Source organism: Somniosus microcephalus, chromosome 15 (assembly GCF_052327205.1).
Source record: "Somniosus microcephalus isolate GS21.2 chromosome 15, FLI_Smic_1.0, whole genome shotgun sequence".
Taxonomy (NCBI): Eukaryota; Metazoa; Chordata; class Chondrichthyes; order Squaliformes; family Somniosidae; genus Somniosus; species Somniosus microcephalus.
The window spans coordinates 113,174,567-113,187,279 of record NC_141001.1 but is presented as its reverse complement, the minus strand read 5'-3'; the positions used below and the strand labels follow the sequence as shown (position 1 = coordinate 113,187,279).

General features: G+C 45.9%; 1 protein-coding gene across 4 annotated transcripts in view; it reads right to left on the bottom strand.

Annotated features, from left to right (window-relative positions):
• Nucleotides 1-12,713, bottom strand: part of LOC147107160 (metallophosphoesterase MPPED2) — a 311,144-nt gene that overhangs the window by 193,916 nt on the left and 104,515 nt on the right. For all 4 annotated transcript variants that reach the window (XM_086008299.1, XM_086008302.1, XM_086008300.1 and 1 more), the window contains exon 4: nucleotides 4,534-4,759. In XM_086008299.1, coding sequence (XP_085864425.1) covers nucleotides 4,534-4,759 — 226 coding nt within the window. The remainder of the gene's footprint in view (nucleotides 1-4,533; nucleotides 4,760-12,713) is intronic.

Sequence of the window (12,713 nt, the reverse complement as noted above, 5' to 3'; positions counted from 1 at the left end):
GTTCAAGTCCCACTCCAGGGACTTGAGCATAAAAATTTAGGCTGACACTCCCAGTGCAGTGCTGAGGGAGTGCTGCACTGTCAGAAGGTGCTGTCTTTCAGATGAGATGTTAAACCGAGGCCCCGTCTGCTCTCTCGGGTGGACTTGAAAGATCCCACGGCACTATTTTGAAGAGAAAGGGAGTTATCCCCGGTGTCCTGGCCAATACTTATCCCTCAACCAACATCACTAAAAACAGATTATCTGGTCATTATCACATTGCTGTTTGTGGGAGCTTGCTGTGTGCAAATTGGCTGCCGCATTTCCTACATTACAACAGTGACTGCACTTCAAAAAGTACTGCACTTCAAAAAGTACTTCATTGGCTGTAAAGTGCTTTGGCACGTCCTGAGGTCGTGAAAGGCGCCACATAAATCCTAGTCTTTCCTGGTTAGAAGCAACTTTTTTTTGCCTGCTAACCCACACCATGAATCCAGACTCCACTGCAATTTACTGAAGTCCCAGCGAAGTTTACAACAGTGCAACACAACCCTTTGATATTACCGTGTTAGACAGAGACACAGCAGGGGAACCCAGCACCATCCTGTGTTCTTTTACAAGCCAGCGCTCCAATCCAAGTATATAACATGGCTGTATCCTTTCCAATAAATTTAATAGTCTAAAGTCCTGGTTTCTAAAGGAACTTCATTATTTCTCGATTACAAAATTCCGTTATTCCAGCTTACTCCACCCGCGGTTGAAGTAATGTTAAATTATTGCGAGCGCTATTAGTGGGCAAACACTGAACTGGCTTATGTCACAATCCTCTCCTACTTTAGCAAAGGCGATAGAGTAAGTGGGTTTAAAATGGCAAACAGAAGCATGCCATATGAACGCATTAAGTATTTGCAAACTAATATTGCAAACAAGAATCTCTAGGCTACAAGGGTTTAGGGGGCCTACCATTTTGTGAGAATGGTTACTTTATTTTGCGTCATTGTGTACGGGATCCATGGCTTTATAAAAGAGGCCTGGAGTACAAAAGCCAGGAAGTTAGGCTAAACCTTTATAAAACACTGGTGTGGCCTCAGCTGGAGTATTGTGTCCAATTTTGGGCCCCACACTTTAGGGAAGGAGGCCAAGACCTTGGAGAGGGTGCAGAGATTTACTAGAATAGTACCAGGGTGAAAGATTTGAGTTACGTGGAGATTGTTCTCCTTACACCTCCATTCAGTCCGCGAGCGTGACCCCGAGCTTCCGGTTGCCTGTCACTTTAATTCTCCACTCCACTCCCACTCTGACCTCTCCATCCTCGGCCTCTTACACTGTTTCCACGAAGCTCAACGTAAGCTCGAGGAACAGCACCTCATCTTTCGATTAGGCACTTTACAGCCTTCTGGACTCAACATTGAGTTCAACAATTTCAGACTATAAATTGGCCCCTGTATTTCTTTCTTTTTGTTTTAATTTATTTTTTTCTCTTGTTTCCTCACACGGTGGCTGTTAATGTTGCTGCTATCATCATTCACACATCATCTGGAGCCATCTTCTGTTTCTTAACTTGTCCCATTACCTTCCATTTTGCCTTGCACCATCATCCCTTTTGTCAGTCAGTCTCTCCTGCCTTCCATCCTATCACAGACCTTCCCTTGATTCTTTCCTCCCCTCCTCCCTGCCCCCTGCTTAAAAGTCTCTCCTCCCGAACCTTTTCCAGTTCTGACGCAGGGTTCGACCCGAAACGTTGACTCTGTTTCTCTCTCCTCGATTTTGCCTGTCCTGCTGAGTGTTTCCAGCACTTTCTGTTGTTAATTATGGTTTCCAGCATCCGCGGTATTTTGCTATTGTCTCCTTAGAGCAGCGAAGGCTAAGGGGAGATTTAATAGAGGTGTTCAAAATCACAAAGTGTTTTGATAGAGTGAATAAGGAGAATCTGTTTCCCGTGGCAGAAGGGTCGCTAACTAGAGGACACAGATTTAAGGTGATTGATGATTGGCAAAAGAACCAGAGGCGACATGAGGAAACATGTTTTTACGCAGCGAGTTGTTGTGATCTGGAATGCACTGAATGAAAGGGCGGTGGAAGCAGGTTCAACAGTAACTTTCAAAAGAGAATTGGATAAATACTTGAAGGGAAAAGATTTGCAGGGCTATGGGGAAAGAGCAGAGGAGTGGGACTATGTAACTGTGACCGTGGTAAACTATCCCTCCTCATCCTTCTCGACCTCTCTGCAGCCTTTGACCCGGTTGACCACTCCATCTTCCTCCAACGCCTCTCCACCATCATCCAGCTAGGTGGGACTGCACTCGCCTGGTTCCATTCCTATCTATCCAGTCGTAGCCAGAGAATCACCTGCAACGGCTTCTCTTCCCGCTCCCGCAGTTACCTCTGGAGTCCCCCAATGATCTATCCTTGGCCCCCTCCTATTTTTCATCTACATGCTGCCCCTCGACGACATCATCCGAAAACACAGCATCAGGTGCCACATGTACGCTGACGACACTCAGCTCTACCTCACCCCCATCTCTCTCAAAGACCCCCCCCGCCCTGCCCCCACCCCACACTGTCTTTGATTTGTCACACTGCTTGTCCGACATCCAGTACTGGATGAGAAGAAATTTCCTCCAACTAAATATTGGAAAGACCGAAACCATTGTCTTCGGTCCCCGCCACCAACTCCGTTCCCTAGACACCGACTCCAGCCCTCTCCCTGGCAACTGTCTGAGAATGAACCACACTGTTTGCAACCTTGGTGTTGTATCTGACCCTGAAATGAGCTTCCGACTACATATTCGCTCCATCACTAAGACTGCCTATTTCCACCTCCGTAACACTGCCCGACTCCACTGCTGCTGCAGCTCACCTGCTGCTGAAACCCTCATCCACGCCTTTGTTACCTCTAGCAACGCACTCCTGGCTAGCCTCCCACATTCCACCCTACGTAAACTTGAGCTTGTCCAAAACTCGGCTGCCCCGTGTCCTAACTCGCACCAAGTCCTGTTCACCCATCACCCCCTGTGCTCGTTGACCTACATTGGCTCCCGCCCAGTCCGGCAACGCTTCAACTTTAAAATTCTCATCCTTGTTTTCAAATCCCTCCATGGCCTCGCCCCTCCCTATCTCTGTTATCTCCTCCAGCCCTCGAGATCTCGGCGCTCCTCTAATTCTGACCTCTTGACCTTCCCTGATTTTAATCGCTCCACCATTGCCGGCCGTGCCTTCAGCTGCCAAGGATCTAAGCTCTGGAATTCCCTCCCTAAACCTCTCCGCCTCTCTACCTCTCTCTCTCTTCCTTTAAGGCGCTCTTTAAAACCTACCTCTTTGGCCAATCTTTTGGCCACCTGTCCTAATATCTCCTTGTGTGGCTCGGTTTAAAATTATTTTGGGTTAAAGCTCCTGTGAAGCGCCTTGGGACGTTTTTACTATGTTAAAGGTGCTATATAAATGTAAGTTGTTGTTGTTGTTGACTAATTGGAGAGCTCCTTCAAAGAGCCGGCACAGGCACGATGGGCCGAATGGTCTCCTCCTGTGCTGCATCATTCTATGATTCTATGATTTATTTGGTATTTTTCCACTCCCTCTTTGCCTCATCTCCACCAAAGGAACCGCTTGCTATCCGACAGCCGGCTGTGAGGGTGAAGCAGACCTGGCTACAGAGCACAACCACTGCTGGCTGTCATAAGAACATAAGGAATAGGAGCAGGAGTCGGCCATTCGGCCCCTCGAGCCTGCTCCGCCATTCAATAAGATCGTGGCTGATCTGATCTTACCCTCAACTCCACTTTCCTGCCCGCTCCCCATAACCCCTGACTCCCTTATCGTCTGCTCCATGGATGTAAAAGATCCCATGGCACTATTTTAAAGAAGAGCAGGGGGAGTTCTCCCCAGGGTCCTGGTGAATATTTATCCCTCAACCCACATAAAAAAATCTGACCATTATCACATTGCTGTTTGTGGGATCTTGCTGTGCGCAAATTGGCTGCCTCATTTCCTACATTATAACAGTGACTACACTTCAAAATAAAGTACTTCATTGGCTGAAAAGCGTTTTGGGACGTCCTAAGGATGTGGAAGGCTCTCTATAAATGCAAGTCTTTCTTTACTGTGTGAATTACTGGTACTGTTTTTTAATGCAAACTTTGCTTGTGATAAACTCAACAATTCAAGCAACTCGAGCTTTGCTTTTGGGTTCGGACGAAATGTGAACGTTCCAAAGGCACAACACAATGGAAACCTTGATTGATTAGGGTTTGCCTCGTCGAGGATGTGGTTTACGTCAGAATCGCATTGACAGCCAGAGTTCAGACAGCTCTTATCCCCAGGAATCACTGGCTTGACGGTCCAGCGGGAGTGCCGGGTCGAATCAATGGGACCTCGATGAAACAAACCTGATAGCGCCGGGGAAGCCTGCTGGAAAACTTCCCAAACGTCCTACAGTTCCTCGCCGCTACCCGTACGCGTTTGATACACAGTCATTGAAGACATCATGTCGAATAAAACCTTTCCTGTCGGCAATGGGACCCATCATAGCCAGCTGAAAATCAAGTTCAAACTTACCACGGTGTGCCATATATTTGAAATCCTTTCACCGTCACCTCCGAGTCTTGCACGTAAATACAATTGGTCAGGAGTGACTGGACATTGTCGAAGTCCTCGGGCTTCAACTTGGAGACAGACGGGAAGCGGTAGTAGTCCTGCTTCACCAGCTCAGCAATGAAGTCCTTATCAAACGTCAGTTCATGGTTTCCAGCGATGACTATTTTATATTCATAGGGAAGGCTTCCTGTAATTGCAAATCACGCACTTAATTACAACCTTCTTCCCTTGTTAAACATGCTCAAGGAATACGTAAAGGGCAAGAGAAGAAATGTTTTAAAAATGTACAGCCTGCCAGAACCAGTCGCAATAACAACAAAGGTTACATCAGGCACCATTAATCTCACATAATTATTCAACAAACAGTATTGTGCCCCATTCCCCCAGATTTCTACAGAACTGAATTTAAATGCATATTAAATAGGCAGCTTCATTATGCAAAGAAATCTGATGAACTTAAGTTTGCCTATTCTGTTGTTTCTAGTTTAAATTTTTTATGATTAACTAGCGAGTGTTTGCTGATGTCACTGCGAGTGTTTGCTGATGTCATTGCGAGTGTTTGCTGATGTCACTGTGAGTGTTTGCTGATGTCACTGCGAGTGCTTGCTGATGTCACTGCGAGTGTTTGCTGATGTCATTGCGAGTGTTTGCTGATGTCACTGTGTTTGCTGATGTCACTGCGAGTGTTTGCTGATGTCATTGCGAGTGTTTGCTGATGTCACTGTGAGTGTTTGCTGATGTCACTGCGAGTGCTTGCTGATGTCACTGCGAGTGTTTGCTGATGTCACTGCGAGTGCTTGCTGATGTCATTGCGAGTGTTTGCTGATGTCACTGCGAGTGTTTGCTGCGAGTGTTTGCTGATGTCGCTGCGAGTGTTTGCTGATGTCACTGCGAGTGTTTGCTGATGTCATTGCGAGTGTTTGCTGATGTCATTGCGAGTGTTTGCTGATGTCAGAGTGTTTGCTGATGTCATTGCGAGTGTTTGCTGATCTCACTGCGAGTGCTTGCTGATGTCACTGTGAGTGTTTGCTGATGTCACTGTAAGTGTTTGCTGATGTCACTGCGAGTGTTTGCTGATGTCATTGCGAGTGTTTGCTGATGTCACTGCGAGTGTTTGCTGATGTCATTGCGAGTGTTTGCTGATGTCATTGCGCGTGTTTGCTGATGTCACTGCGAGTGTTGCGAGTGTTTGCTGATGTCACTGCGAGTGTTTGCTGATGTCACTGCGAGTGTTTGCTGATGTCATTGCGAGTGTTTGCTGATGTCATTGCGAGTGCTTGCTGATGTCATTGCGAGTGTTTGCTGATGTCACTGTGAGTGTTTGCTGATGTCACTGTGAGTGTTTGCTGATGTCATTGCGAGTGTTTGCTGATGTCACTGCGAGTGTTTGCTGATGTCACTGCGAGCGTTTGCTGATGTCATTGCGAGTGCTTGCTGATGTCATTGCGATTGTTTACTGATGTCATTGCGAGTGCTTGCTGATGTCATTGCGAGTGCTAATGATGTCATTAAAGAACTGACAGAATCAGTTAATGAGACTGGCTGCCGGAGAGCGCGGAATTAACAAACGGCTGAAATGGCACCATAACCCAATTTGACGCATGCTGTCAGCCGTAACTCAGTGGGTAGCACTCTCGTCTCTGAGTCAGAAGGTTGTGGGTTCAAGTCCCCACTCCAGAGACTTGAGCACAAAATCCAGGTTGACACTCCAGTGCAGTGCTGAGGGAGTGCTGCACTGTCGGAGGTGCCATCCTCCGGATGAGAACGAGACCTCCTTCTGCTCGCTCAGGTGGACGCAAGAGATTCCACGGCATTATTTCAAAGAAGAGCAAGGGAGATCCCCCTGGTGTCCTGGGGCAATATCTATCTTTTAACCAATATCACTAAAAAACAGATTATCTGGTCATTATCACAATGCTGTTTGTGGGACCTTGCTGTGCGCAAATTGGCTGCCATGTTTCCTCCATTACAACAGTGACTCCACTTCAAAATGTTGTGAAAGGCGCTATAAAAATGCAAGTCTTTCTTTTATTTCCAGTGATGTTAACTCAATTTGCCTTGTATTGTCCCAGTGATGTCAACTTTGATCGCTGATCGCTGTTTCAACAAATATGTTTTGTTTTAAATCAAAAACAGGAAGACTGAAGGAAACAGACAGACATTACAGCTAATTATCAGGGCAGAAGTTACACTTGAAATGGGTTTTATACAAACAACTTAACGAAATGGGTTTATGCCTGTATTAAAATGGCACACAAAGGAATGAAACATTTGTACAATAACTGATCCTCAGAACCAGGTACAAACACACTGCCTCAGTCCCGAAACCTGCCAGTCTCCTGCAGTTTCTGCTCTATAATTCTTTAAAGGCAGAATGTTGTTAATATAATTCACTCTTTAAAAATAAATGGAGTCCTCTGCTTAAGTTAAAGTGTCAAATATTCTATCACTTTGGGTTTTTTTGAAGGGAGAGTAAGGGGAAAATCTATCTACATGCTAAAAATATTTCTGTAGGGCTCCCAACTTCCCGGCCACAAATCCTGTTGACAGCAAGGCGTGACCAAAAATTGTGACAGCTCCCATTCAATTTTGCCATGTCAATAGTCACGATGCTCTGCAGGCTCTGGCCACTAGGTGGCTCTGCGAAGCGAGTTTCTGAAGCTGCCCCCCCCCCACCATCACCCTCTTGCGTATAGAGAAGGACAAAAAAGGATCGCTTGGCCAAGGGCAATTAACTGGATTAGTAAAATTGCTCGATGCAGAGAGATGGCCGCTCTGGCGACCTGAATCTCAGAAAGCCACATTATTCGACTTGTTCACTGCAGCTTAGAGAGAGCAGAAACAGAAAACATGACTCCACTGTTCCTCCCGTGTATTCGCTGCAGTGAACCTGCCGACTTTATATTAGCCTCGTTTCAGTTTGGTCTCTAACCTGGTTTTTAACATTACTGAATCCATCTCCTGCAAATTAGATTGATGATCAGGTTAATTTCCAGAAGTTTTAAACTGAGAACAATTGGCACAGTGGGATTATGAACTCACATTCTCTGGGTTATTAGTCTAGGTCGCTGAATTACTAGTCCAGTATCATAACCACAACACTACTGTACTCAATTAAAGGTCAAACACCTGGATGCTGCTGTGAGCAACCTAGGGGGAGAAAAATCATAGGGGCCTTATTAAAAAAAAAGTATGTTTTTTTTTCTCATCTTTTTTGAACACTATTTTTTATTAGTTATAAGAACATGAGTAATAGGAGCAGGAGTAGGCCATACGCCCCCCTCGAGCCTGCTCCGCCATTCAATAAGATCATGGCTGACCTACCTCAACTCCACTTTCTTGCAGTATCCCCATATTCCTTGATTCCCTTAGGTGACTTGATTGAAACATATAAGATTCTGAGGGGTCTGGACAGGGTGGATGTGGAGAGGATGTTTCCTCTTGTGGGAGAATCTAGAACTAGGGGTCACTGTTTAAAAATAAGGGGTCGCCCATTTAAGACAGAGATGAGGAGAAGTTTTTTCTCACAGAGGGTCGTGAGTCTTTGGAACTCTCTTCCTCAGAGGGCGGTGGAAGCAGAGTCTTTGAATATTTTTAAGGCAGAGGTAGATAGATTCTTGGTAAGCAAGGGGGTGAAAGGTTATTGGGGGTAGGCGTGAATGTGGAGTAATAAGATCAGCCATGATCTTACTGAATGGCGGAGCAGGCTTGAGGGGTCGAGTGGCCTATTCCTGCTCTTAATTTGTATGTTCATATGTATGTACATATCCAAAAATCTATCAATTTAGCACGGTGGTAGTGCCACACAACACAATGGAGGGTGTCCTCAGTGTGAAGACAGGACTTCGTCTCCACAATGACTGTGTGGTGGTCACTGCTACCAATACTGTCATGGACAGATGCATCTACGACAGGTAGATTGGTGAGGACGAGGTCAAGTAGGTTCTTCCCTCGTGTTGGTTCTCTCACCACCTGTCGCAGGCCCAGACTGGCAGTTATGTTCTTTAGGACTCGGTCAGTAGTGGTGCTACCGAGCCACTCTTGGTGATGGAAATTGAAGTCCCCCACCCTTGCTACTCTCAGTGCTTCTTCCAAGTTGTGTTCAACATGGTGTAGTGAATACAGCCAATGGTAATTAGTGACATAGAATAAGGAAGGAAGGAAACTGTTGTTTATATGACATTTTACCTGTCCGCAGGACAACAGCAGCAGCTTGCTTTACAGTGCATACTGCACCTTTTTATTTTTGTAGGAATATGTGAGAAAAGGCTTTACAGTAGAATAGGCCTTCTGGACTCAAAGTTGTTATTGTCAGCAGTTCGTGCAACTGTCCCCGTACACCTACGTCAGGAGACAGTGCGTCTGCTGTGATTGTCTAATGTGTATGGGATCACATAGCATGGCAACTGTGCAGGAGTTGTTAGGAGGCTGCTTGGCACGGGGGGGGGGAAACATTGAAATCTAGTTCCCGTAATATAATGAGTGATTTAATGTATACGAGGCAGATCCAAAGCGTAGAATGTTAGAACATTCTCGGAGCGGAACTGGGCACACTCAAGTGTTCTCACAAGGCCATTCGAGATTGATCACCTCGAAACCTTGTGGATGCTGACAGGTTGCATCTCTCGACTGTGCTGTAAGTATAATTTTTGCGCTTTAACTCTTTACTTCATGTACTGGAGCTGCTTATGTAACTGTAGTAAATCACTTTATACAAGGCTCCCTCTAGTCTTTTGAGCACCAAAGATCCAATCTCGTATAGATTACTCACACAAAGTATCCCAAGGTGAGGTGTGGGGAAAATGGATGGTGAGCCAAAGGACATCCCAACGCGTGACGCAGTCAGGTAATGACTCTTGAAGTTTTGTAACATAGGCAAATACAATTACCAATTTGTGCACAGCAAGATCTCACAAACAGCCACAGTCGTGATGTTGACATTTTAGGAAATATATATCTGATTTTGAGCTGGATCACAACTTTAAAAAAAATACACGGAGACATCAATTTAGTACAATTTCGAGCGAGTATCTCAAAGCATCTTTAGCCAAGGGCATTAATATCAATTCTTGACAGACGCCGAACAGGACGCATGGCAGGTACAATAAACAATGCAAGTAACGCAGCAAATAGTTCTGGGGGCACAGAACGGCAGCAGACTCGAGTGCCATGTTTGGGCACCGCCACTAAAGCACATTATTGGCGTGGAATTTGCGGGCGGCGGCGGCGAAGCGAAGGCGCGCGCGGCCGGCCGCCGAAAGAAAGCTGCCCCACAAAGATCTCGCGATCTCTGTGGCGAGGAGTTCGGCTTTATCGACGCGCAAGTGAGATCAGCGCAGTTTAGCGGGGATTCCTAGCGCGATGCCGCCGTGACCGTCAACAAGCTGTCTAAGCAGCTAATCACAGACCGGGGAACCAGGACGTGAAGAAGCTCCTTTTATTCTGACTTTTTAAAAATGTCACAGAGAGCAAAACAAAGATTGGGGCTCTCACGTGGGGAAAAGGTAAACCTGAAATAAAGATGAGCAAACTTTTAAAAATCTAAAAAAAACATTTTTATGTTTCTTAAAAATTGTAATTTTTATTAAAATGGCAAAATATGACACTCCGCAAAATTAAAATTAGTTTTTCAGGGCCATGACGGTTGTTTAGCGATTAATACGCTGTTAAAACCCCAGTTACACCTAATCCAACAAGGTCTAACTTTTAATGGGGTATTGAACAGCGATATTACCACGGAAAAGCCCAAGTTTTTTATTATTCGTTCCTGGGATGTGGGCGTCGCTGGCAAGGCCAGCATTTATTGCCCATCCCTAATTGCCCTTGAGGAGGTGGTGGTGAGCCACCCTTCTTGACAACTGAGTGGCTTGCTAGGCCATTTCAGAGGACAGTTAAGACTCAACCACATTGCTGTGGGACTGTAATTACATATAAGCATATAAGGACAGCAGATTTCCTTCTCTAAAAGGGCATGAGTGGACCAGATGGGTTTTTACGACAATCCTGGTAGTTTCATTACTGACACTAGCTTTTCATTCCAGATTTATTGAACTGAATTTAAATCCCCAGCTGCCGTGGTGGGAATTGAACGCGTGTCTCCGGATCATTGAAGTCGTGGCGATGGAGGAGTTTGGGACATTGGCTGAAAGGTATGATTCTGTGAATACAACTATGTTGCTTGACTAGTCTGTGGGACAGCTCTCCCAATTTTGGCACAAGTTGCCAGACGTTGGATGAGGAGGACTTTGTAGGGTCGACTGGGCTGGGTGTGCCGCTGTCGTGTCCATAGCCAGTGCCGAGGGGTCCATCCAGTTTTATTCTTGTTGTTTCTCGTAGCGGTTTTTTACAACTGAGCGGCTCGCTCGGCCATTTCAGAGGACAGTTAAGAGTCAACCACGTTGCTGTGGGTCTGGAGTCACATATAGGCCAGACCGGGTAAGGACAGCAGATTTCCTTCCACTAAAGGACATTAGTGAACCAGATGGGTTTTTACGACAATCCGGGAGTTTCATGGTCACCATTACTGATACTAGCTTTTTATTCCAGATTTATTTATTTAACTGCATTTAAATCCCCCAGCTGCTAGTGCTGGGAATTGAACTTTTGTTGCTAGATCATTGAACTCATGTCTCTAAGCCTCTGGATTCTAGCACCAGTAACATAACCGCTATGCTACCGTACCCAAGTGTTCATCCATTTCCCTGGCTGGACAGATTGCCGGCTATGGGGGTGGGGGGGCGAGGGAGCGAGGGGTGGGGCAAAGCGAGGGCGGGGGGGGGGGCGTGGGGGATCCGCAGAGCAGACTGTGGAGAAGCAGCGAATGACAGACCAGCGACTCCAGGATTTCCGCGTTAGGACGCGCATGCGCTAGATCCCAACGTTGCGGTCAGTTTCAAAGGGGTAAATAACAGCGAACGGGACCAAATTTCTCCTAATGTTTGCCAACATGTCGCTTTCATCGAAGCTTTTTTTCCTCGGAATTTCTGGGCCTACCTTTGTCTTAATTGTGTTCTTAGTCCGGACGTAGTTTGCTGAAACACTACTAGCCAACCAGAAAGAGGACTGAACTTGCCTCTAAATAGCGCCTGATCAGTTCATTCACACACGTAAATTATTCAGTGATCTGCACTCATTGTTGTACAGGTGCTCACACCAGCCACTTTGAGCACAGCAAGATCCCACAAACAGCGTTTAGATGAACGCCCAGTTAATTAGAGTGCTAGCCAAGAGCTGGGCAGCGCCCTCCGCTGTGAATACCATCGTCTCTGATGGCGGCTGTGCCCCGAGGGAGATTTAATGGAAAAACACAAACCCAGGATTCAAAAACGGTGCTTGATTAAACTCTTGTAGAAGGGTAACATTATGTGACGACAAAAATCACAATGCAAAATAACATTAAAAAGTACTGGGGGAATAAATAAACAATTGTGATTTTTACACCCCCATTAGTGGGGGAGGGGAGGATGAACAAGTTGGGCTGAATGGCCTCCTTCATTTGTACTTATTTTTGGGATCCCTGAGTTACTGAAGCTTACTCCTTCTCTGCTTGTTCAATTTGCTTGAAACATTTTTTTTTACACAAAGTAACTTTATGCTTTGAAAGGACGTGGGTAACATAAAACCAGGGATGAAACCCATAAGTGAACCTTGGAAGTGGGAGGGAATGGCAACTCCTTCTGTGTTAATAGTCTCATTTTTTTCATTAAAACATACGTTCCTTGTTGTAATTACATGCGTCACTCACGTCCCAAGGCACTTCACAGGAGCGATTGTCAAACGAAATTTGACACTGAGCCACATAAGGAGATACAGGAAACTTTCTGGTATCCGGCACGGACGGGACCGCCGTGGTGCCGATTCAGCAACAATTCCGGATAACCGAACGCTATAGTGAAAGATACGGACCTTAGAGCTCCGTATGAAGCAACAAACCCTGTTGCTTAGCAACAGCTTCAGAACAATGTCCACAAGTTGCAAGCGTCTCTGTAGCTTAGCAACAGCTGCAGCCAAACCCTTGCCTTCCTCAGTTTGTTGCTGTGCAAGTAATAAAAGTTATAAAAGTTAGCTGAAACCGACTCCTGAATTTTGCCGGTTAACCGACATTTCCGGTTATTTAGGGGCCGGTTAATCGAAAGTTTCCT